This window comes from Scleropages formosus, chromosome 1 (assembly GCF_900964775.1).
Source record: "Scleropages formosus chromosome 1, fSclFor1.1, whole genome shotgun sequence".
Taxonomy (NCBI): domain Eukaryota; kingdom Metazoa; phylum Chordata; class Actinopteri; order Osteoglossiformes; family Osteoglossidae; genus Scleropages; species Scleropages formosus.
In genome coordinates, this window is record NC_041806.1 from 5,434,223 (window position 1) to 5,459,767 (window position 25,545).

Here is a 25,545-nt window from a genome sequence, read left to right on the forward strand (position 1 = left end):
TGTTCTTTTTAATAATAGTGACTTACATTAATTTATTTATCTGATGCTTTTCTCCAAAGCAACTTAATGTTAAGGCTATACTTATTTACCCATTTAAATAGCTGGATAATTTTACTGGAGCAATTTAGGGTAAGAACCTTGCTCAAGGGTACTACAGCTAGAAGTGGGGATAGAACCTGCGGATCCAAAGGCAGCAACTCTAACCACTACACTACTAGCTCTCCCCATTCTTCTTTTTCTTCTTCTTCTTCTTCTTCTTCTTCTTCTTCTTCTTATTATTATTATTATTATTATTATTTTTATTATTATTATTATTATTATCACCACGAAGAAATTATTGTACAAAAAATTAACTTTTTTTGCAGTACCATTTTTAAATCTGCTGAAGTCCACAGCACTGGACTTTAATCCAGTGTTTTTAGTTTAGTAGTTAGATATTGTGAACTGTACTGTAGTACTAATAGTATATGTTATATTTGTTGGCCTCTATGTCACAGCAGGAGAGGGACGCAGTGGTGTGGTGGGCTTGGCTGGGTCTTGCTCTCTGGTGGGCCTGGGGCTCAAGTCCCGCTTGGGGTGCCTTGTGACGGACTGATGTCCCATCCTGGGTGTGTCCCCTCCCCCTCCAGCCTTGTGCCTTGCATTGCCGGGTTTACCTCCAGTTTGCTGCAACCCCACTTGGGAAAAGCGGCTGTAGCCGTTGTGTGTGTGTGTGTGTTAGACACATATTATGGAAGTGACAATAAAGTTGGCTTTGATAAATATGATTTTGAACTTACAAACAAATCAGTTTATGAACAGACTTCTGCTGCTAATACCATTTGTAAACCAGTGTACTTGTCCAGAATTTACTGAAACCATATACTGTACAGCTGCAGTACTGGTTCAATTACTGTAAACTGTCTTGGAAAATGGTATCAACTAGGTAAACAAACAACAATAATGACTAACTTTGAGTTGTTGTAGTTTTGACATGATGAAACTGTTAGAAGGCTTTAGTTTGTTAATCAAAGAAAGTGATGTTATGAAAGTTTTTCCACAGCCCCATCAGCTCCCTACACGCCCCTCCCCTTGCAGAGTATTCTGGCATAATGACTCCTGACACGTGTGCAAAGGGCTCCAGTTGACTGAGAGGGTTATGGGCCTAAGAAGAAGTCCTGGGTTCCCAGTTCCTTCATCATGGACCCCAGTGTGATCTGGGACTTCATGTGTTTTATTGCTGTATCCCCTCAACACCCGGTCCATGTGCTTTGCCAACATGATGCTTAGACTGGTCCTTCCTGGACCTTCACAACACTTTTGATATGAACCGTTTATAGCTGGAGTCTTGGTGATAGCCAGTTACCCAAAGCCTCAACCGAAAGGGAATGACCATATAGATAGAAATTGAAACATCCAGGGATTGTTTTTGGTGGTTTTATGGGGAACGCCTTCTGTCACATTTGTAACACAGCTGCATTTTATGCTGTTTTGAAATCCACCTACAGTATTTGTGAAGTGGAAACTTTCACCAAACATGTTTGTTGTCTTGATCCCTCGTGTTTGTTACTATTCACTTTATAGTGATTATTAAACACAAAAAGGTCGGTATTGGACGACGTGACTGTACTGTCTGCATTAATAACGTCATCTGTTGGTGAAATGCACTTTTTCTCCGAGCTTGACAAAAGCATCTGCTAAATGAATAAATGTGAACGTCAACAGCCCTGACAGCTCTATGGGATGGGAGGAAACAACGGAGGTTTTTAGACAGGAATAGTGCTAGACAGCAGGCTGTTTCTCTCTCTCCAACAGAGCTGATTGCTCACAGCGATGGAGAAGACGACCCGTGTTTCTTGTGAGCTGGGATGCCTTGTGCATGCACCTGGGAATTCTGAATGCCTGGCAGGGGTATTTATGACACAGTGTAAATCAGAAAGTCCAATAAATAACCCAGGTGCAGAGGCTCCTCGATCCCGTCTTCCTTCTGTCTCTTTAGTGTTGCTTGTTTCCCATTACCATGTATACAGCCAAGGAGGGAGGAAAATTACACAATTACTCGCAGTCTCATGAACTCAACTGTCATGTGGGGCCGAAAGAACCGGGATGGCAGGACCCAAGTGTGGAGTCGTTCGTCTGGATTCACAGGATAAGGCAAGTTCTCAGAGTTGGGGACAGGCAAATGGTCGGTCGATCGGCGGCGGTCGGAGTCAGAGCGAGGATCCATGGACGAGGTCAGGGGACGAAGCGGAAGGTCGGTCGGTCGGCAGTCGGCGTTTGAATAAAGATCCATGGATGTGGTCGGGAAACAAAGCGAAGGGACGAAAACTGGAAGACGAGAACGAAGAACAAGTGTTGAATGTGCACTGGACCTCACGAGGTAGGGCGGTTGTCTCTGATGAGATTCCGCAAAGGTATGGGAGCTGAGGAGGGTCTTTTAAAGGGTGAGCAGTTAGTCAGGTGCTGAACCAGAGTCAGGTGCTGTCGGTTGAGTTGTGGGCGTGGACATGACATCAACAAACAGGATTCCAGCAACAATTTATATTCTCTTCTGCCCAAAAGAATGCCTTGAAGTGTCCTAGGTGCTTCTTCTTGTTCTTAACATGGCCTGTATCCCAGTTTAATTATATGACATTCAAAAAGACCCTCCCAAAAAAAAATGAAGTGCCAAGTGGGGAAAAAACCAGGCTGTCAACTGTCAGAAAAAAATCCAGAAAAAATTCCCCAAATCATAGGAAAATATTTAATCCAGGTCCTCTAGGTGGTGCTTCGTGCCCACATTCTTCACCAAGAATCGAGCCAGGTGAAAGGCTGAGGCAGCCACATGGGGAGGATAGAGGCAACAGGATAACAAGTTTCCCATACAAACAGTTTTTTATGGAGCGAAAAAATTGAGACGTAGTTGTTTAAGGCAAAACCAAAGAAACAAGCAAGCGCAAAACCTAAACCATGAATACTGATTAGTAATCCAACCCTAGGAACTCTTCCTGCCCCCCTTTGTCTTTCACCAAGTCTCTCTCAAGTCCTGACACATGCTGCCTTAAATGTCTACGTTAGTTGTTCCTCAGCAAATGGCAGCTGGTCTTCATTGTCATGAAATTGATCAGGCAGTGGCGAGTTGTCCATCAAGTTGATCCTTGCTCATGCCATGGCTTCAGTGCCCACCAGCTCACACCTGTTATTGTGCTTTTCTTCCCACGTGACTATGGTCATTCTAATTCACTTTGTGTTGCCTCTCTCTCCATAATGCTTTCTGTTTCATACTGCTTGCTTTCCATTACCATGTATACAGCCAAAGAGGCAGTTAATTTATACAAATGCTTTATTCCAGTCTCATGATTACAACAGATTGAATCTATGCATTGTTATGCTCTCTTCTGTCCAGAGAATGCCTTGAGCTGTCCTAGGTGCTTCTTCCTATCATTGACACAACCTGTAGACCAGGAAATGTATACATTTAGGCCTGAATGATGTGACAAAGAAGAGGAGTGTGAGAGTTTCTCTCTGTGATCGATCAAATAAGGCAACGCTTGAAGAGAATGTAGGCCAATACCTAAGTGTGTGTTCGCTGTGAAACAGGTGCTTCCAAGACTGTCCAGGCTGAAATCTTCTCGGTAGACTGGACCATCGTTCCACATGAGGTCATAACCGCCCACTCGCTTCTCCCTGCCACTGAGTCTACAGAAAGAACATTGATTAGGAAACAGCACAGGAGAGCCCTCAGTCAACAGACAGGATCTCTGTCTCCAGCAGCCCACCTGCCCTCCATGTCGACAACGTTTAGGGTGTCCTCCAGTAGACGATACTTCATCTCATAGTCCTCCTGGCTGCTGGCAGTCAGTGAAGGTGAGGCATTCACCTCAATCAGCCATCTGTGGAGTTACCATCACAGTCTCAGCACATACAAAAGTACCAAGCATGGATCAGACTTTGAATAAGAATCCTCTCAACCACAAACTTAGTTATGAAGTAGGTAAAATCAGCAGGTGTTTATCGGACACCTTGCTCTTAGAAAAAAAACAAGCATTTAATTAGCTTCCATCATGATGGACAGTCAGGTAAGAACCTATCTGACTCACGGCTTGAGGTCCTCATCCAGGAGGATGTCGTAGCCATAAAGTTCAAAGCAGTGCTTGTCATTAATAAACACCTTCTGGACACTCTGTAGGCTGCGTATGAAAATGTTGTCAATGTCCCTGAATAGGGTCTCCACAGTTTCTGCACCATGCTTCGCTGTCAAGTACCGACGCAGCTTCTGAAGCTGCCACTTACAGCCCTGCAAGAGGGCAAAAAAAAAAATGTTACAGATAGAAAAGGAAATCTTATGAAATGCTGAAATACTGTGACAGCATATGGAAATGTCTTGAAATAGTACAGTTCTTTTCCCCATATACCTTTTCTGGGTCATAATCTGGTGCAGTTTTTTGCACTGCCACATTTGTGAGATGAACATCTGTGTGTGGACTCAAGCTAAGGTGAAAAAAAAGGTTGGCATTTAAACAGTGCAGTAAAACAGGATTGAAAAATGAGCAGGAACCCATTTTCTTAAGCCTTGGGCTCAAATGGATGCTCTTGCAAAACACAGCTTGAGGTCATACATAAAATGGGCATATTTAAATAAAAAAATCAGAAAGGCATTGAACTGTGGCTGATGCTGAATAAGAATGAAGAAGCTGTGCCCTGCAGAGTACACCCGAGTGTAAGAAGGATACACTGATCATCAATGCTGCTGAGGGAGAAGCGTGTGCCGGAGAATCGGGCAAATCCATCTCTATACAGCCATGCCTTCAAGGGCACATACTGAAAAACAACACATCTCGATGAGAACGCGACAAAACCGACACGGAAGCAACACCCACGGCATACAGTCACATGTAAAGAACATGTTCAACCCACACTGACAAAGTCATTATCGATACGTTATTGGACTGTGCTTGTTGCCGTGTGGTCAGTGGAGCAGGACACCCATACTTACTGATGTCACAAGCACATAGACTCTCAAGTCAAATTTCCTGCCTGCAAAACAACAGTAAATTCCGATGGTTACTTAACATTACCGCAGCAAACATATATCCATATTTGTTACCTAATGATGGCAGACTCACCACTGATGAGGTAGGGGTTCTCTATGTAGCGCTGTGCCACATATCTCTCCACCTGGTTCTCGTCCCGCTGATCCTCCAGGCGACTGCCGTTCTGCAGGCACATAAATCCCTTCATTCTGTGTGATGTTAGTGGTTTTTAGTGGGAGAACTAACACCCTCAGGACTGGTTGCGCAACTTTGATTTCCATTAATTTGCTCTGCTTTATTGCAGTGTAGCACAAGGTTCAGACCGGTAAGACAGGCAAACAAACAAGCTATTAGTACTGTTAAGAGCATAATTAAAGACTTCCAACATTCATTAAAATTGTGTATTCATGTCAGCTCATACCTTTTTCCAGTCAATGATGTCCTTCAGTTTCCGGAACAGAAAAATGCCCTTTCCCTGCGACCGTGCCACCTAAATGAGCCCATTGGAAAAGAAAATATGAAAATGAAATAACCTTTTTTCTGTAGTGGACAGCTGAAATGAAGACAACGAATTTTGAGCCAGAGGTATCCTGACCAAGAGGTGTATGGTGTAGTGTCAAATACATAGCAGAACATCCAGAATGATCATTTACTTTGTTTCCAAACAGGATATTTTCAGTGCTTGTAATGTTGAAATAACAAATTTAAGAAAATTATTTGCTATCAAAGATGGTAAAGCAAAGTTAATTTTCATACCCCTGCTAAGAAATTATTGCTAATCATGCTATAGACGGGATCTTCTTATACTAGATTAGTATTTAGAAGGGGAGGTTTCATCTACTTTTTCAACAAACATGCAAAATTCCTGGCTCATCTTTTAAACGTGGAGAAACTCAAATTCAAAACCAAACGCAGAATATCATAACTCTGGAAATCTTTAAATCCAGGCTTATGATCCACATGTTCAAAATCAGGATCTTCTCACACTTTTCCACTATTAATATAGTAGCTTGTTGCATTAAGCACAGGAAAGGCAGAATGGCAAAATGCCTGTCCCAGGTACCACGGTGTCTTTGCCGAGATGTGGTCCATTGTGCCACTATTATATGATACTGTTAGCTTCCTCACTGGTTTCATGATCCAGGTGTTGCCTGGACTCCTCTTGAACTCCTCTACAAAGAGGGGGTATTCACTGGGCAGTACGAAGGTACGTGGGAAAAAATCACACTTGGCAGCCTCCAGACGTCCAGCCTCACGTTCCAGAGTCTTGCGATACCTCTTCAGGTTCTTCACCATCAGGTTCTTATGTGTCAGCTAACCAAAGGATAAAGAGGTAAATGCAAATGCAAATTTGCTGTTTAGTCCTTATCCTGGGTTACCTGTTACGTACGCCCCATTGCTTATTTGGATTATCATTGCCTCATTCATAAGCTTGTCGACTTTTTTGGAATTTCACACTGGAACATATGTAGGCCATGCATACCGTGACTCTTTTTCTTTAACTTTAGCATCTGCAGGTCTTGTCTAACTTCTGTGTCCACTGACCTCATAGTGGTTGCGGAAGTGGCATATTCGCACATGCTCCTCCATGTAAGAATGATCAAAGTTCTCTCTTAGCCAGCCAACGTCGCACCAGTTAAAGTCCCATTCACCGTCACTTTGGGTGGGACAGACATGTAAAGAGACAAGTGGATTCATATTAAATATGTGTAAAAGCAAAGGCTGAAGGCCTTACTTAATCAGGGTAGGTCAACTCACTCTTTCACCTCGACCCATCCAGGCCTCTGGCGGAGGACATCCTGTATGGTGTTGGTCAAACCACATCTATATCTCACATATCCCCTTGCATCCCTGTGGACACACATACTTTCAGATACATGTCTTCTCCCTTATTCTTGCTTCAGTGACTTTATGAAATAAATCAGAGAGTATTTCAGATTTTAGAGTGTCATAATGTCACGTATGCATATTGAAATAATAAAACTGTGTAAATAAAATATCTGATCTTTATTTCTTCTCGGTGATTACATTACTTTTCCTGATTATTTGAAAGACTTTTACCAATGAAATTATTCAAAACTCACTTATTCAAAGCACACTTACTCCCAGAGACAGCAGAATTATACATTTTACCTTCAGCAATGTAAAAGTTCACATTTTAAGCTTTATCTAGCTGACACCTATGTTTGCAATGACTTACATTGTTAGCGAGTAAACTTTATCATGATTTACCTGTTTATGCAACAGGGCATTTTACTGCAGAAATTCAGGACAAACACCACGCTCGAGGGGCAGATTTAAACGAAGGATCCTTCAGACTGCAGGACAGCCACCCTAACCACTGCACTACCTGATACCCCATATAAATTGCATTGCTTGACTTCCTATGAAAGACACCATGCCTTGAATTTTACTAAACAGTGATTCTCTCTGCTGATTTAATACACCTTGACCTTCTAGTTTCTCTGGATATATAAAAGAAACTAAAAAAATATAAAATATCAAATTACCTCTTTTTCCAATTTTGCAGTACCCCATAGAGACAGTTGTTAATGAGGTAAACAAAGACAAGAGTGTGTTTGACATAACTCAGAATTTATTAGATTATAGACAAGTGGGTACAACTAGGAAAGATAAGTTTAAATATGTCATATATCTGCCCTTTCAGACTGAAGATCCCCCCTCACCGCAGCAGGGCTAATACCCCAATCCAACCTAATGAACCGCGGGGCAACACCCAGTCACCTCAATGGTCGGCACAGCTCAGATATGAAAATGAATCAGAACTATTTAGAGTTCAGTTCTCGATCCTTCTCGCAGGAGAGCCCTCCAGTAGCAGACCCTACAATACAGTTCCGGTGAAAAACCTGAGTGCACCTGGGCAACCTGGGCAACACTTGTATGAGAAGAACTGGAGCGAAAGCAAAGCAACTCGCACATGTCCGAGTGTTGAAGAAGAGGTGGGACGACACGTTGGACCTTTCCTTGACTGGACATGTTAACCCGAATGCCACATGAAAAAATTAATTTCCTGCATGTGCTCTGGTACTGCACTAGGGAAATGCCCAGAAAAACCCGATAATAAATCTCCATCTTTGCATATGTTCTGTAATTCCCTGAATGTCAGTCGCACTGCAGTCTGGAAATGCTTTCCAAAGTGCACTGGAATGTATTTTTACAATATCCATTTTACGCAGTTAAATAATTTGTTACATTATGATTACTAAGCACTCACCCCTCTTTCCTCTTCTGATAGCCGCAGGGACATTTATATGCTGTCGTCTGTTAGAATTAATATATTGTTGCTGTGCATCATTCCTTAGAGTTACACATTCTTACATTCGTAGTGTACATTTTTACATGGAGTAATACATTTTTACAGACTGCATAACTTTAAGATCAAAAGTGTTTATCCTCATTTGTCCAAATTTAGGTAATAGCTACGTATCTAGTTAAAATAGTATCACTTAAGCAAAGTAATGCTTAGATTTTAGATGTATTTATTTAAAAGAAATAATTTTATATTAAAAGACTGTATATAAAAATCTGATGCTTCTGCGCTGTAAAACGGTTGAGAATAGCAAGTATAAACAATGGGCTAAAAAGAAAAGTATCTGCTTAGCTGAACTTTGACAAATAATACTCTGACTTGTCGGCAGAGTAAATACCTTTAACTACAGTAAAGTTACCCCACATACCTTGTTTTTCGACATCGTGCATCAGATGGCTCTTTAAAACCGTTCGACGATCAGTTCCATCTAGTTCTGAAGAGTTAACGCATAGCTGGCGTAGTTAAGTTCCACGCACTGTTGCTGCTGACGCCGCCCGTTACCATAGCAACAGCCTGCTTCCGCCACGTGCAGCTCTGGCTCCGTGTGGAGAATTACCTGCTGTGTAATTATTGCCGCACCGCCCAGGTGGTTTGCTTCTTCAGGTGGGACGAAAATATATCGAAATCTTCACTTTGAACTGAAAAAAGTTATAGAATGTTTTCCTGTGTCCCCCCTCCCCCCGCAGATGGTGTAATATATGTGCGTGGAGTCGGGAACTGTAGGTTGCAGTTTACCATAGTGAAAGGTGTACTGGCTCATCATGGTGCTAACCAAGGTTCAAATTAAGAATTTCCAAAGATACAAACACTTTCAGGGTTATTTTTATCCTTTTAAATACTGAATTTTAAAATTAAAATATCATTAAAATACTAACACATAATAATAATAATAATAATAATAATAATAATAATAATAATCATCATCATCATCATCATCATCATCCCTTTAAAATGTAGAATTTAAGATCATTTTAAATTATTAAAAATTAAATTAAATTAATTTTTAAATTATTAATTTTAAAAATTTCTTTACCATTTTCTAGAATTTCTAGAGCAAGAACGACAGGTATTTTTTCACCCCACCAAACAAAATATGAGTTTGGGATGTTCTTGATTCGACTCTTTTATACAATATTTCGAGTCCAGTCTGGTGTTCTTGAGTCTTGTTGATCAATAATAGGATAACTAACGCTGTACAAGTTTATGGGGTGAGGAATTGGAAATGGTATTTATGTAGAGAAAGTATTTTTTATTTTCAGTGGTTTTTACATTTGTGCTAATTTTAATGTTGGCGAAAACGAATAACATCTTACATCACTTTAAAATGTTTAGGACATTTTTACAGAACCTTACCTATAAATATACAGGGGAGCATCTGTATTGTTAAGCTTTAACTTATGGTGATAAACAAGTGAAAATTTTTAAATGGAATTTTGGTGAACGTTGTACGACTTATGTGATTGAATTGGTCAGCAACTGGGACTGATTGGACATGTGGTAGTGGCATATTTTTTATTTTGGTTATGTTAATGGAAAGATAAGTGTTCCACTTCATTGAAAAGGCACCTTATAAACAAGGGATATATATGTTCTGTTCTTTTTAATAATAGTGACTTACATTAATTTATTTATCTGATGCTTTTCTCCAAAGCAACTTAATGTTAAGGTTATACTTATTTACCCATTTAAATAGCTGGATAATTTTACTGGAGCAATTTAGGGTAAGAACCTTGCTCAAGGGTATTACAGCTAGAAGTGGGGATAGAACCTGCGGATCCAAAGGCAGCAACTCTAACCACTACACTACTAGCTCTCCCCATTCTTCTTTTTGTTCTTCTTCTTCTTCTTCTTCTTCTTATTATTATTATTATTATTATTATTTTTATTATTATTATTATTATTATTATTATTATTATTATCACCACGAAGAAATTATTGCACAAAAAATTAACTTTTTTTGCAGTACCATTTTTAAATCTGCTGAAGTCCACAGCACTGGACTTTAATCCAGTGTTTTTAGTTTAGTAGTTAGATATTGTGAACTGTACTGTAGTACTAATAGTATATGTTATATTTGTTGGCCTCTGTGTCACAGCAGGAGAGGGACGCAGTGGTGTGGTGGGCTTGGCTGGGTCTTGCTCTCTGGTGGGCCTGGGGCTCAAGTCCCGCTTGGGGTGCCTTGTGACGGACTGATGTCCCATCCTGGGTGTGTCCCCTCCCCCTCCAGCCTTGTGCCTTGCATTGCCGGGTTTACCTCCAGTTTGCTGCAACCCCACTTGGGAAAAGCGGCTGTAGCCGTTGTGTGTGTGTGTGTGTTAGACACATATTATGGAAGTGACAATAAAGTTGGCTTTGATAAATATGATTTTGGACTTACAAACAAATCAGTTTATGAACAGACTTCTGCTGCTAATACCATTTGTAAACCAGTGTACTTGTCCAGAATTTACTGAAACCATATACTGTACAACTGCAGTACTGGTTCAATTACTGTAAACTGTCTTGGAAAATGGTATCAACTAGGTAAACAAACAATAATAATGGCTAACTTTGAGTTGTTGTAGTTTTGACATGATGAAACTGTTAGAAGGCTTTAGTTTGTTAATCAAAGAAAGTGATGTTATGAAAGTTTTTCCACAGCCCCATCAGCTCCCTACACGCCCCTCCCCTTGCAGAGTATTCTGGCATAATGACTCCTGACACGTGTGCAAAGGGCTCCAGTTGACTGAGAGGGTTATGGGCCTAAGAAGAAGTCCTGGGTTCCCAGTTCCTTCATCATGGACCCCAGTGTGATCTGGGACTTCATGTGTTTTATTGCTGTATCCCCTCAACACCCGGTCCATGTGCTTTGCCAACATGATGCTTAGACTGGTCCTTCCTGGACCTTCACAACACTTTTGATATGAACCGTTTATAGCTGGAGTCTTGGTGATAGCCAGTTACCCAAAGCCTCAACCGAAAGGGAATGACCATATAGATAGAAATTGAAACATCCAGGGATTGTTTTTGGTGGTTTTATGGGGAACGCCTTCTGTCACATTTGTAACACAGCTGCATTTTATGCTGTTTTGAAATCCACCTACAGTATTTGTGAAGTGGAAACTTTCACCAAACATGTTTGTTGTCTTGATCCCTCGTGTTTGTTACTATTCACTTTATAGTGATTAATAAACACAAAAAGGTCGGTATTGGACGACGTGACTGTACTGTCTGCATTAATAACGTCATCTGTTGGTGAAATGCACTTTTTCTCCGAGCTTGACAAAAGCATCTGCTAAATGAATAAATGTGAACGTCAACAGCCCTGACAGCTCCATGGGATGGGAGGAAACAACGGAGGTTTTTAGACAGGAATAGTGCTAGACAGCAGGCTGTTTCTCTCTCTCCAACAGAGCTGATTGCTCACAGCGATGGAGAAGACGACCCGTGTTTCTTGTGAGCTGGGATGCCTTGTGCATGCACCTGGGAATTGTGAATGCCTGGCAGGGGTATTTATGACACAGTGTAAATCAGAAAGTCCAATAAATAACCCAGGTGCAGAGGCTCCTCGATCCCGTCTTCCTTCTGTCTCTTTAGTGTTACTTGTTTCCCATTACCATGTATACAGCCAAGGAGGGAGGAAAATTACACAATTACTCGCAGTCTCATGAACTCAACTGTCATGTGGGGCCGAAAGAACCGGGACGGCAGGACCCAAGTGCGGAGTCGTTCGTCTGGATTCACAGGATAAGGCAAGTTCTCAGAGTTGGGGACAGGCAAATGGTCGGTCGATCGGCGGTGGTCGGAGTCAGAGCGAGGATCCATGGACGAGGTCAGGGGACGAAGCGGAAGGTCGGTCGGTCGGCAGTCGGCGTTTGAATGAAGATCCATGGATGTGGTCGGGAAACAAAGCGAAGGGACGAAAACTGGAAGACGAGAACGAAGAACAAGTGTTGAATGTGCACGGGACCTCACGAGGTAGGGCGGTTGTCTCTGATGAGATTCCGCAAAGGTATGGGAGCTGAGGAGGGTCTTTTAAAGGGTGAGCAGTTAGTCAGGTGCTGAACCAGAGTCAGGTGCTGTCGGTTGAGTTGTGGGCGTGGACATGACATCAACAAACAGGATTCCAGCAACAATTTATATTCTCTTCTGCCCAAAAGAATGCCTTGAAGTGTCCTAGGTGCTTCTTCTTGTTCTTAACATGGCCTGTATCCCAGTTTAATTATATGACATTCAAAAAGACCCTCCCAAAAAAAAATGAAGTGCCAAGTGGGGAAAAAACCAGGCTGTCAACTGTCAGAAAAAAATCCAGAAAAAATTTCCCAAATCATAGGAAAATATTTAATCCAGGTCCTCTAGGTGGTGCTTCGTGCCCACATTCTTCACCAAGAATCGAGCCAGGTGAAAGGCTGAGGCAGCCACATGGGGAGGATAGAGGCAACAGGATAACAAGTTTCCCATACAAACAGTTTTTTATGGAGCGAAAAAATTGAGACGTAGTTGTTTAAGGCAAAACCAAAGAAACAAGCAAGCGCAAAACCTAAACCATGAATACTGATTAGTAATCCAACCCTAGGAACTCTTCCTGCCCCCCTTTGTCTTTCACCAAGTCTCTCTCAAGTCCTGACACATGCTGCCTTAAATGTCTACGTTAGTTGTTCCTCAGCAAATGGCAGCTGGTCTTCATTGTCATGAAATTGATCAGGCAGTGGCGAGTTGTCCATCAAGTTGATCCTTGCTCATGCCATGGCTTCAGTGCCCACCAGCTCACACCTGTTATTGTGCTTTTCTTCCCACGTGACTATGGTCATTCTAATTCACTTTGTGTTGCCTCTCTCTCCATAATGCTTTCTGTTTCATACTGCTTGCTTTCCATTACCATGTATACAGCCAAAGAGGCAGTTAATTTATACAAATGCTTTATTCCAGTCTCATGATTACAACAGATTGAATCTATGCATTGTTATGCTCTCTTCTGTCCAGAGAATGCCTTGAGCTGTCCTAGGTGCTTCTTCCTATCATTGACACAACCTGTAGACCAGGAAATGTATACATTTAGGCCTGAATGATGTGACAAAGAAGAGGAGTGTGAGAGTTTCTCTCTGTGATCGATCAAATAAGGCAATGCTTGAAGAGAATGTAGGCCAATACCTAAGTGTGTGTTCGCTGTGAAACAGGTGCTTCCAAGACTGTCCAGGCTGAAATCTTCTCGGTAGACTGGACCATCGTTCCACATGAGGTCATAACCGCCCACTCGCTTCTCCCTGCCACTGAGTCTACAGAAAGAACATTGATTAGGAAACAGCACAGGAGAGCCCTCAGTCAACAGACAGGATCTCTGTCTCCAGCAGCCCACCTGCCCTCCATGTCGACAACGTTTAGGGTGTCCTCCAGTAGACGATACTTCATCTCATAGTCCTCCTGGCTGCTGGCAGTCAGTGAAGGTGAGGCATTCACCTCAATCAGCCATCTGTGGAGTTACCATCACAGTCTCAGCACATACAAAAGTACCAAGCATGGATCAGACTTTGAATAAGAATCAACCACAAACTTAGTTATGAAGTAGGTAAAATCAGCAGGTGTTTATCGGACACCTTGCTCTTAGAAAAAAAACAAGCATTTAATTAGCTTCCATCATGATGGACAGTCAGGTAAGAACCTATCTGACTCACGGCTTGAGGTCCTCATCCAGGAGGATGTCGTAGCCATAAAGTTCAAAGCAGTGCTTGTCATTAATAAACACCTTCTGGACACTCTGTAGGCTGCGTATGAAAATGTTGTCGATGTCCCTGAATAGGGTCTCCACAGTTTCTGCACCATGCTTCGCTGTCAAGTACCGACGCAGCTTCTGAAGCTGCCACTTACAGCCCTGCAGGAGGGCAAAAAAAAAAAAAATGTTAAAAATAGAAAAGGAAATCTTATGAAACGCTGAAATACTGTGACAACATAAATGTCATGGAAATGTCTTGAAATAGTACAGTTCTTTTCCCCACATACCTTTTCTGGGTCATAATCTGGTGCAGTTTTTTGCACTGCCACATTTGTGAGATGAACATCTGTGTGTGGACTCAAGCTAAGGTGAAAAAAAAGGTTGGTATTTGAGCAGTGCAGTAGAACAGAGGATTGAAAAATGAGCAGGAACCCATTTTCTTAAGCCTTTGGCTCAAATGGATGCTCTTGCAAAACACAGCTTGAGGTCATACATAAAACGGGCATATTTAAATAAAAAAATCAGAAAGGCATTGAACTGTGGCTGATGCTGAATAAGAATGAAGAAGCTGTGCCCTGCAGAGTACACCCGAGTGTAAGAAGGATACACTGATCATCAATGCTGCTGAGGGAGAAGCGTGTGCCGGAGAATCGGGCAAATCCATCTCTATACAGCCATGCCTTCAAGGGCACATACTGAAAAACAACACATCTCGATGAGAACACGACAAAACCGACATGGAAGCAACACCCACGGCATACAGTCACATGTAAAGAACATGTTCAACCCACACTGACAAAGTCATTATCGATACGTTATTGGACTGTGCTTGTTGCCGTGTGGTCAGTGGAGCAGGACACCCATACTTACTGATGTCACAAGCACATAGACTCTCAAGTCAAATTTCCTGCCTGCAAAACAACAGTAAATGCCGACGGTTACTTAATGTTACAACAGCAAACATATTTATGAACATTCCTACCGGGTTATCTCTGACTGAAAAAAGAGAACTGCTTTACTAGATGCAGTGTTGCCTAATAAAGTTAGACCTACCACTGATGAGGTAGGGGTTCTCTATGTATCGCTGTGCCACATAACTCTCCACCTGGTTCTCGTCCCGCTGATCCTCCAGGCGACTGCCGTCCTGTGAGCCACATAAATCCCTTCACTGTGTGTGTTTTTAATGGTTATTAGAGGGAAAGCTTGTACCACCAGGACTGGTTGCACAACACCTTGATTTCCACGAATAAATTCTGATCATACCAAGTGCAAAGTGAACTGCAAGGTTTGTACCTATAAGGTTGGTATATAAAAAAGTTAACATTTTTAAGCCCATAATGAAGGACTTAAAAGTGCATTTGAAGGAATGCTCCCTGCAACACTGAAATTAAAATTGTGTATTCATGTCAGCTTTTACCTTTTTCCAGTCAACGATGTCCTTGAGTTTCCGAAACAGAAAAATGCCTTTTCCCTGTGACCGTGCCACCTATATGAGTCCATTGTAAATGGAAAGGAGTGGAAACATAGGAATTAATAGCTGAAAGAAACAACCTGTTATTACTTACTCTGTAGCCAATAAATTTAAAAGTGAGACGTGACACTCATAGTTTTGATCCAGAGCTACTCTTGCCAACTGGTTTATGGTGTAGCATCAAATACTTATGGAAAAATCCATAATGATTATTCACTTTCTTTCCAAACAAGATATTTACAGTGCTGGCAATGTTGAAATGACGTGTTTAAGAAAATTATATGCTAATCAGATATAGTAAAGCTAGGTTCCATACCCCTGCCACAAAATTATTGTTAGCAATGCTAAAGACAGCATCTTCTTACTATAATTTACTAGTATTAAGAATGGGTGTTTCATCTGCTTCTTCACCAAACATGCAAAGTCCTGGCTTATCTTTTAAAAATGGAGAAAATCAAATTCAAAACCAAGTGCAGAATACCATAACTACTCTGGACACCTTTAAATCCAGGCTTAAGATCCACATGCTCAGAATCACTCGAGATAGGATCTTCTCATACTTTACCAACCAATGAACCAACTAACCAACCAACCATTTTCAAGAACCGCTTGTCCCGAGTGGGGTTGCGGTGAGCTGGAGCCCGTCCCGGAGACATTGGGTGCAAGGCTTGGGGGGGGGGGGGGGGGACAGCACACCCTGGATGGGATGCCAGTCCATCACAAGGCCACAACTAGTTACCCAGGCACACAGCCAGGCAAAGGGACCAGCAGGGCAAGCACCTTGCTCAATTGTACTACAGCCGGAGGCGGGGATCGAACCGGCAACCTTCAGAGTCGTACTTTACTGATATTAATATAATGGTTGTCGCGCTAAGCGCTGGAATGAGAGAGTGGCAGAATGCCTATCCCAAGTATCATAGTGTCTCTGCCAAGATGTGGTCCATAGTACCACTATTAAATGACAATGTTAGTTTCCTCACTGGTTTCATGATCCAGGTGTTGCCTGGACTCCTCTTGAACTCCTCTACAAAGAGGGCATATTCACTGGGCAGCACAAAGGTACGTGGGAAAAAGTCACACTTGGCAGCCTCCAGACGTCCAGCCTCACGCTCCAGAGTCTTGCGATACCTCTTCAGGTTCTTCACCATCAGGTTCTTACGTGTCAGCTAACCAAAAGATAAAGAAGTAAATGCAAATGCAAATTTGCTGTTTAGTCCTTATCCTGAGTTACCTGTTACTTACATCCCATTGCTCATTTGGATTATCATTGCCTCATTCATAAGCTTGTCGACTTTTTTGGAATTTCACACTGGAACATATGTAGGCCATGCATACCGTGACTCTTTTTCTTTAACTTTAGCATCTACAGGTCTTGTCTAACATCTGTGTCCACTGACCTCATAGTGGTTGCGGAAGTGGCATATTCGCACATGCTCCTCCATGTAAGAATGATCAAAGTTCTCTCTTAGCCAGCCAACGTCGCACCAGTTAAAGTCCCATTCACCGTCACTTTGGGTGGGACAGACATGTAAAGAGACAAGTGGATTCATATTAAATATGTGTAAAAGCAAAGGCTGAAGGCCTTACTTAATCGGGGTAGGTCAACTCACTCTTTCACCTCAACCCATCCAGGCCTCTGGCGGAGGACATCCTGTATGGTGTTGGTCAAACCACATCTATATCTCACACATCCCCTTGCATCTCTGTGAACACATATACTTTTAGATATATTAGAGTTCTTCAAAATTCATGTTTTGTAAAATAAATGAAATTGCACACCATATTTTAATTATTACCCTAGTTGCTACATACCAAACATACTGAATATTCAAACTTTGAATTATGTATGTTTTCAAAAAATTTAGTAATTTCAGTTTCCAGTTAGGAATAGAATGACTTTTCTGAATTTTTTAGATTCAACTTCAACTATCAGGAAATTATTCAAAATCCACTTCCTCAAAATACAATCAATCCGCAAGATAATGGAAGGCATGCAGTTTGTTTTGAGCAGCATTTGGATATTAATCTTTATGCTTGTTTAAAGTGATTTGCAGTGTTAAATGATAAACTTTACAACAATTTTCCAATTCATGCATTGTTCTGCAAAGTATTGCTTCAAAGTACTTTGTTCAAGGGTACAACAGCAGGACCAGTGTTTCAAACCAAGCACATTCAGATTTCACGGCAACAGTTCTAACCACAGCGTTCCCTGTTGCCCCACATATAGAATGTATTTATGTAGCAAAATTTTACCATACCTCATGATTCTCTGTTATTTGTGTTGGTTACCTAATATTAGCTGACCTTCAAGTTGCTTTGGATGAAACTGCTAAATAAATACAAATTACCAAACAAATGTTTCCCTGACATTTACAGTATACTACTGCTATAAATTCAAATTTAAATGAACATGTGTATTTGCCCTTTTAGTATAACCCATCCAATGTCAGTAATAATGTAGTCAGGAAGGGTCTTTCCAAAGAAAATGCACTTGACTCTGTTTTTAAAAGATCTATTTTATAGTTACCGGCTTACATTCTGATTAAGTAACTTACCCCTCTTTCCTCTTCTGGTGGCCGCAGGGACATTTACATCCAGTGGTCTGTTAAAAGTAATAGATTTTACTGTATATTCCTTCCTAGAACAGTATCTTCTGACACAAAGTAATAGACATGTTAGGGAATTTACCACCTGGAGAATGACAGCAAAGGGTGGACTTTTGTATTTTATTAATAGATTAATTATAACAACACTACTCAGAAGATCTTACGTAGAAAAATAAAAAACTCTTGGATCTGGACATACAAAACTACCCCTTTTCAGCTCAAAAGTCTCATCCCTCCGTGGTTTTGCAGTCCATTTTTCTCAAGTCTCTCCTACAGTCTGTTTAAATTTAACTCGGGTTTTACTGCTTCTCCCCAGGTGTGACAGCTGGTCTGCAAGGTGGGGGTGTTCCCCAGGTTCCAGCCTACCACACTCCTCCTACCTCAGAATTTTCAGACCACAACATTTGGTCTCACCATGGGCTGCAGATCCACTGGGACCAAGACCGAGGGCTGAACAGCAAGGGAAGGGCAAAATGGGTGGAGACTGTGTCACAGAACACAGATGGTGGCAGGGTGGAGGTTGACAGTAACCCCTCTTTGGTTACTGCAGGTGGGTGCGATATTTGACACCAGAAAATGTTCAGGAACAACAACTGTGGCATCATCAGGTGGCAAGACCTCTTTGAGGGCTGACAATGGCAGCTGTCAGTGGGTGACATGGCTGTGTTAGGAATTAAACCTGGGCAGGTCTGCTCCATGGCAGAGGCCATGGGAGGGTGTGGAGATACTGACTAGCCCACTGCTGGCTGCAAGTCACACCAGGAAAAACACTGATGGTTTTGTCTGTATACACTAAACACTCAAAATCAGAGAATACACTGCACAGAGATGCATGTTTCAGGGGCAGGAGATAGCATAGTGGATAGAGCTGCTTTGAATCTGAAGGTTGCCAGTTTGAATCTACTTTACTTCTCTAGTGTCCTTGAGCAAGGTACTTACAGTAGAGTGCTCCAGTAAAAATTACCTGGCTATATAAATGGGTAAATCATTATATAGCATAACATTGTAAGCTGCTCTGGAGAGAGGGGCAGCTAAACGAAGACATGTAAAGACTATGAAGGCATTCTAATGACTGTAGGTATGGTGCTTGAGAGTGTACCACCTCTGTTTGGAGATTTTTTAATATGTTCCTTCCTCTTACATGCGTAGTAACTGAGAAAGCTGGAGGTATGGAATTAGGAAGAACAGTCAAAGGCTGTTAATTGACTTTGTAATTGTGCCATTTGACCTGAGACCATATGGTCTGGACACTTTGGGGAGGAGGAGTGTTGGGATATCAACCAACTGTTACCCGGTTGTGAGTTAGATCTGACAGCCAAAAAGACTGCTGGGTAGAGCAGGATGGTCCACAGGAATAGTTAAAGTGTCCTGGGGTGGTTGGTGGAGGACCTCTTCTGCAATGAGTTTAACTTCCACCTTACAATATGCTTCTCCTGCACTCAGAGGAGAGTCAGAGACATGGAGTTTGAATGGAGCCTGTTAGATAATGCTATTATGAAGGCAGCTGAAAATACCTGAGGGTGTCAAGAAGTCCATTTCTGTAATTATAGTAAAGCAAGAATCCACTGGTGACTACAACTGTAAAAGAAACTATCAAGTTAAAGAGGGAGGCCTATGGTGTATAGCATGGAGAACTAGTTATTTGGCAGAAACCTATAGACTGTGGCAGGCTGGAGCCCTGGCCACATCCCCAGTGAGTCTCAGGGGTATGTAGGGGTTGGGGACTTGGAGCAGAGCAAGTGGTGCTGACATAGGACCTGAGGCCATAAGGGGCAATCAGCACCAGGCAAGGTTTTAGGCTCTACTTAAAGAGACATTTTTTCAGATGGAGAGCGAAAACTGAATTTAGGTTAGAAGTAAGATGATGGTTAAGTTTGGTTTCAGTTTCGGTTTCGATTTCACAGGTTTTCATAGGCTAATAGGTTTGGGTAGTGACTGCAGGTAAAAGTGCCAAAAGTTAGGTTCCTCTACAAAGTGCTAGGGCTTGCACTGCATTACAGTGTGCAGAGATGCACATTCAGAGAGGCACTTGGAGTAAAATTTGAGAGGAGCCATTGAAAGTGATTGAATTACAGAGACAGAATGCCTCCTGGGCACCTTTTGAGGTTTACCAGACAAACTTTACTTGGGCGAGGCCCTGGGGCAGACCCACAATATGCTGAAAAGATTACCTCTGGTCTTGCCTGGGAATGCTTGGGGATCCTTGCTTGCCCTGTTGCTGCCGTGAGCCTCACCAGGATAAAAGTTCTGAAAATTGATGGACGGATTCTTACTGTACACTCTAACCTTGAGTAAGAGTGTGGCAGGCAGGAGACCAGGCCACACCATCTCTCTTACTGATGGCTATACCTGGGGAGAACTTATGAGAAGACAAGCAGCAATTCCAACCAATTAAAGACTTTGTTAAAAGAGAAAAAATGTGAATACGAGGAGTTCTGATTTTAAACAAAGCTTGTTAAATGTTAAATTGTTACTTGTATACGAATAATTGCTGTTCTGTTTTGACAGCGCTGAAGTTGTTTCAGTTTTCGGTCTTTGACTTCCCCCATTTTTCTGAAGTTTTTCATTTTTCCCTCCTTTTTCCTTCATCATGGGAGGGACTTAAATCCTACAAGTCCATCCCTTGCTACCCCACACTCCCTCACTTCCTGGACCATACACATTAATTAATGTCACAAAAAGTTTCCCACAGAGCATCATCAGTTAAGACCCAAGGTGAATGCCATCATATGCAAACTTTATTATTATTAAGAATGACAGGTACATAATTATCTAGTTAAGATAAGCCAATAGTATTAAGTAAAAGAAATTAATTACATGCCCTGGCTACAGTAAATTCATGTTATAAATAAATCATGCACCGGAAAACAGTCGAATAATGAATTCATGATGACAGTACGAAACGCCGGAGCTAATATTTACCTTCTGCAGGTGGACTTGACAAAAAAGGACTAACTTATCGAGCGAGTAAATAACTAACACTGGTAAACCGTTACACCACGTACCTTATTTTTAGACATCGCGCATCAACCGGCCCATTACAAACGACCAAAGATCCAGTTGCACCCGATTTTTTGGAAGAATTTGCGGTTCCTCCGAGTTCCGTTTGTTGTCGCCGTTTGTTACCATGGCAACAGCGTGTTTCCGCCACGTGACTCAGATTCGGAGTCCGTGTGTGTTACGTGTTAAGAAATTACTACCCCGTTTTCAGGACAAAAATGTTTCCTAATCCCCCCGCGGGTAGTTTATGATGAAAATATGAAATGTGTGCCATGAAAAGAGTGCTTTGTGTAAATATGTCTTATTTAGATTACTTCTTTTTCCAATATTTTTCGATATAAACGAGTTAATTTGTATCCAGAGGGAAACCAGCAGTGTCTGACACAAGGAACCTTGTATTGAAATAAAGTATAAAATTATATTACACGTAATAAGTGTAAAATGACGTGCTCAGGTGGTTTTCCCTTGTTTTCAATATGATGTGGAAATTGGCATTTATTATAGGGCATCACTATTCAGTACTTTACTTGAAAATTTTTTTTTTAAATTAATGTCATCGAAAATAAGGACCATGTAGGTGACAGTGTTTTTTCGTCAAATTTAATGACCAAAAAAAAAAAAACATTACAAAAGGTGAGATCATGAAAAGAACAAGGAATCCAGATCATCAGATATTAAAACAATCATGCCAGAGGGAATACGACAAAGAAAGAGAAAATAAATAGGTAAATATATCAGTAAATAGATAAAAACAAACATAAAAAGATAAATATATACAAAACAAATAAATAAATAAACTTGTTCACAACAATTAAGGTAAGATGTTGATCAAAGCACAGTTCTCACATGTTTAGAGTTTTTAGAAATCAAAATTATGCTCTTGTGATGGTTAATTTCTTCTATAAACAAGACATTTTTCCTGCTAAGTATCAGAATACTATTATGTGATATGAACGTTGTATTTTGTATGAGATGTACGTCACTTTGGAGAAAAGCATCTGCTAAATGAATACATGTACATGTAAATGTGAGAATAATTCATTATGCAGGATCATCTTTATAGCCCAGTTCCCTCGGCTGGGTTGTAATCAGTGTATGCTGTGGCCCATACTGTTACCGCGTTTCTGCAGTGTATGCCGACCTGGGTGTCACCCATCACACACATAAAGTGCTCATGGTTGTCGGCACTGGCTGAACTGTGTCGCTGTTGTGTTGTCTGGGGGTTTCAGCAGACACATCACATTCTGTTTGTTGTGACTAGAAAATTTCAGGGGGGCACTGAAAACTCGATATCCGCCGATAACACCCCACTTCTTCACCCTGCACGACCCCTGAAGCAGGAGAAGCCGGTTCTGCGGGTTCCTGTCCGACATCAACAGAGCCTCTCAGCTCTGTCTCAGAGTCCCAGCATCTGGCTCTCATTTCTCCCCTTCCACGCTCCTGATCTCCATCACAGGGGAGCAGGAATAACGACATCTGTTCTTGTTTTATTCCCATGAAAACTGTGTGACATTGCGTTTGTATCAGGAAGATGTCGGTGTGCAACATCCTTAAAGTTTCTGGTAATTTGCAAAGTGAGGATTGAGCACAATCGTTGAAATGCATCTTTCTCCAACGAGAAACTTCTAAGAAGTAGGTGATTTATGATGCTTCTCCTTGTCACAGTGCACTCCGAGTGACATGTAGAAGATAGACATCAGGTCTCGGTCGTGATTTCAGCATTACGATCAGGTGTGTGCATGAGAATAGAATTTATAGAATAGAATAAAAGAGAACAGAATAGAATAGAATACTATGATCAAAAAATGAAGAACAACAGTAATTCTCCCTCTTAATTTTACTGTTGCGGTTCATTGCTGGAAACTTTCAAAAACCCACTCGATGCGGCCGGACGTCTGAATCCACTTGCTTAAGCTTTAGTCACTAGATATAATCTATAACTAATGGAAGTAATTAAAACTTGTATCAGACAGAATATGCGTTATGATACATTCTTTTAATATGACAAATGAAGCATTTATACATTTCCAGAAGTTTGGTGTAATAAAAAATAATTAATAAAATCCTGCTTCTCACTAGTGAACTATACACAAGTTTCCATGGCTGCATGGAGCAGAATGGTGTGTCGTCCTTGACTGAAGGACTAATGTTTTGAAGTTTGACTTATAACCCATTAAACAAGAAAGCTGAATAAATGGATGTCATAGCATTCCTCCTCATTATTGCTTTTTTTCTTTAAAATCTTTCAGATACTTAACTAAAGTTATCTTTCAGTGTCTCAGTCTCCCTGGCACACTTCTGTAATCACTAAAGACGCCTTAAGTCACTTACTGCTAGTCTTCTGTACCATGTTCTACACTACACCTTTGTGTACAGATTGAAAGTCAAAAAGAGCAATTAATTCTCTTTTATATAGCATTAAATTGGTGTCTTTTATACTACGTGACAAAAATTAATAGGTGCATTTCTCTCACACACACACACAGAGAGAGTCTGAACTGTTTGTCCCATACAGTGTTGCGGGGAGCTGGAGCCTAACCTGGCAACACAGGGCGTAAGGCTGGAGGGGACACACCAGGACAGGACGCTAGTCCATCGCAAGGCACCCCAAGCGGGACTCGAACCTCAGACCCACCGGAGAGGAGGACCCCGTCCAACCCACTGCACCACCCCACCCGACCCAACCTGTAGGTGTATTTCAGAAAAAATATTTTTCTATTTGCTGAAAGAGTTTGCTGATAGAGTAGTGGTTAGTGCATCTACCTTTAGACCCAAAGAGAGCAGGTTCAAATCCCTTCTCCTGTTGTAGTGCCAGGTACTTGCCCTGAACTGCCCAAGTAAAATTACACACACACACACTGGCTGAAACTGCCTGTCCCAAGTGGGGTTGCAGTGAATGGGAGCCTAACATAACAACACAGGGTGCAAGACTGGAGGGGGAGGGAACACACCCAGGATGGGACACCAGTCTGTTGCAAGGCACCCCAAGCAGGACTTGAACCCAAGACCTGTGAGAGAGCAGAACCTGTCTAAGCTGTCTGATCAGCAAAATTATGTACTGTACCTGTATAAATGGGTAAATAATTGTAAATAGCCAGCACTGGATGTTGCTTTTGGAATAAAGCATCAGCTAAATGTATAAAGATTGTTCACATGCTCTTTAATGCAGGAAAGCTAAGTGTTACGAAAGACCGACAGTTTATCTTACTGTATATTTACTCAAATTTATTTTTGCATGTTTCATAACTTTCTCCCCCAATTACCAACAGCTTAATGTAGGTTCGCAGTGGTCTGGTCCTACCCTGGAAGTCGGTGGACAGCAGACCATTGCAGAGCAATGACAGTCATTCACGCTCACACTGAGGACAACTTATAGCCGCTAGTTACATTTACATTAAATTTACATTACGTTTACATTACATTTACATTTATTAATTTAGCAGAGGCTTTTCTCCAACGCGACATACAACTCATAGAAAATACAATGTATTCACTGCATTAGGAGAAAGACAGACAGAGTTTCAGATGTGTGATTCTCAAGTACTGTTAGTTTGTTTCTTTCCATCATATAAACCAACGTTCATCAAATGAGTAGCTGCATAAAACTCAGAATATCGGCAATTTCTGATCACCTTCCTACTAATTTTTTTTTTTTTTTTAATTTATTTCACCCGAACCCATTTTTGGACTGTGGGAGGAAACCAGAGCACATAGAGAGAACACATGTGCACAAAGGGAGAACATACAAACTGTGCACAGATAAATCTGAATCTTTGACTAAACTCACAGCCCAGAATTGATGAGGCACCAGCGCTACCTGCTGTGCTATTTTGCCATCCTGTCACAAGTATGCATTACCCGTGTCAGCTAATTTACTGTTTTAATTTCTTTGAAATAAAAGAAGTGTGCAATCCTGCAATATTCTAAAGAATAATGCAACTAATGCTGAGATTTTTCAATGTGTTTTACAAACATTTGCAGAATTGATCCAAATCCCAGTGAGATTCCTGGCAACAGTCTTCGCAATGATGCCAACACTCCTGTGTCACGTACAGCAAGATAAATGTATGTTCCGCTTTTTTTCCACCCAAAATACATTTCAGATGCTGCGGGAATTCTAGTTTTTCTTAATTTCAGTCTTCATTTTACAAAGTGCTTCGGTGGGCTCACCACCTGCCGGAGAAACCATAAGGGGCCGGTGCGTTGTGATTTGGGCGGTGGTCGGGGCCGAGTGCCCGGCCGACCCGAACCTCGGGCGCCAACTCTGGTTTTTGGGACTTGGAATGTCACCTCACTGGCGGGGAAGGAGCCTGAGCTGGTGCGGGAAGTTGAGAGATACCGTCTAGATATAGTCGGGCTCACTTCCACTCACAGCTTGGGTTCTGGAACCACTCTACTCGATCGAGGGTGGACTCTCCACTATTCTGGCGTTGCCCAAGGTGAGAGGCGGCGGGCTG

The 25,545-nt window shown here is 41.6% G+C and overlaps 2 protein-coding genes across 2 annotated transcripts; both read right to left on the reverse strand.

The window, feature by feature from the left end:
• Positions 1-3,144: 3,144 nt before the first annotated feature.
• Positions 3,145-6,856, reverse strand: LOC114911103 (probable tubulin polyglutamylase TTLL9). Its single transcript, XM_029254424.1, has 12 exons — positions 6,750-6,856; positions 6,537-6,648; positions 6,120-6,305; positions 5,413-5,481; positions 5,085-5,175; positions 4,955-4,995; positions 4,692-4,779; positions 4,374-4,432; positions 4,059-4,255; positions 3,738-3,851; positions 3,533-3,657; positions 3,145-3,412 (listed from the first exon to the last, which is right to left on the reverse strand). The coding sequence occupies exons 1-12, from the start codon at positions 6,854-6,856 to the stop codon at positions 3,345-3,347; spliced, it is 1,257 nt and encodes a 418-aa protein (XP_029110257.1). The 3' UTR covers positions 3,145-3,344.
• A 6,208-nt stretch (positions 6,857-13,064) lies between these two features.
• Positions 13,065-21,194, reverse strand: LOC108925529 (probable tubulin polyglutamylase TTLL9). The gene is made up of 14 exons (XM_029256383.1): positions 21,094-21,194; positions 18,038-18,084; positions 17,093-17,185; positions 16,880-16,991; positions 16,463-16,648; positions 15,429-15,497; positions 15,065-15,155; positions 14,882-14,922; positions 14,619-14,706; positions 14,299-14,357; positions 13,974-14,170; positions 13,658-13,771; positions 13,453-13,577; positions 13,065-13,332 (listed from the first exon to the last, which is right to left on the reverse strand). Exons 1-14 carry the CDS (start codon positions 21,106-21,108, stop codon positions 13,265-13,267), a joined length of 1,305 nt encoding a protein of 434 aa, XP_029112216.1. The 5' UTR covers positions 21,109-21,194; the 3' UTR covers positions 13,065-13,264.
• Between the last annotated feature and the right edge of the window lie 4,351 nt (positions 21,195-25,545).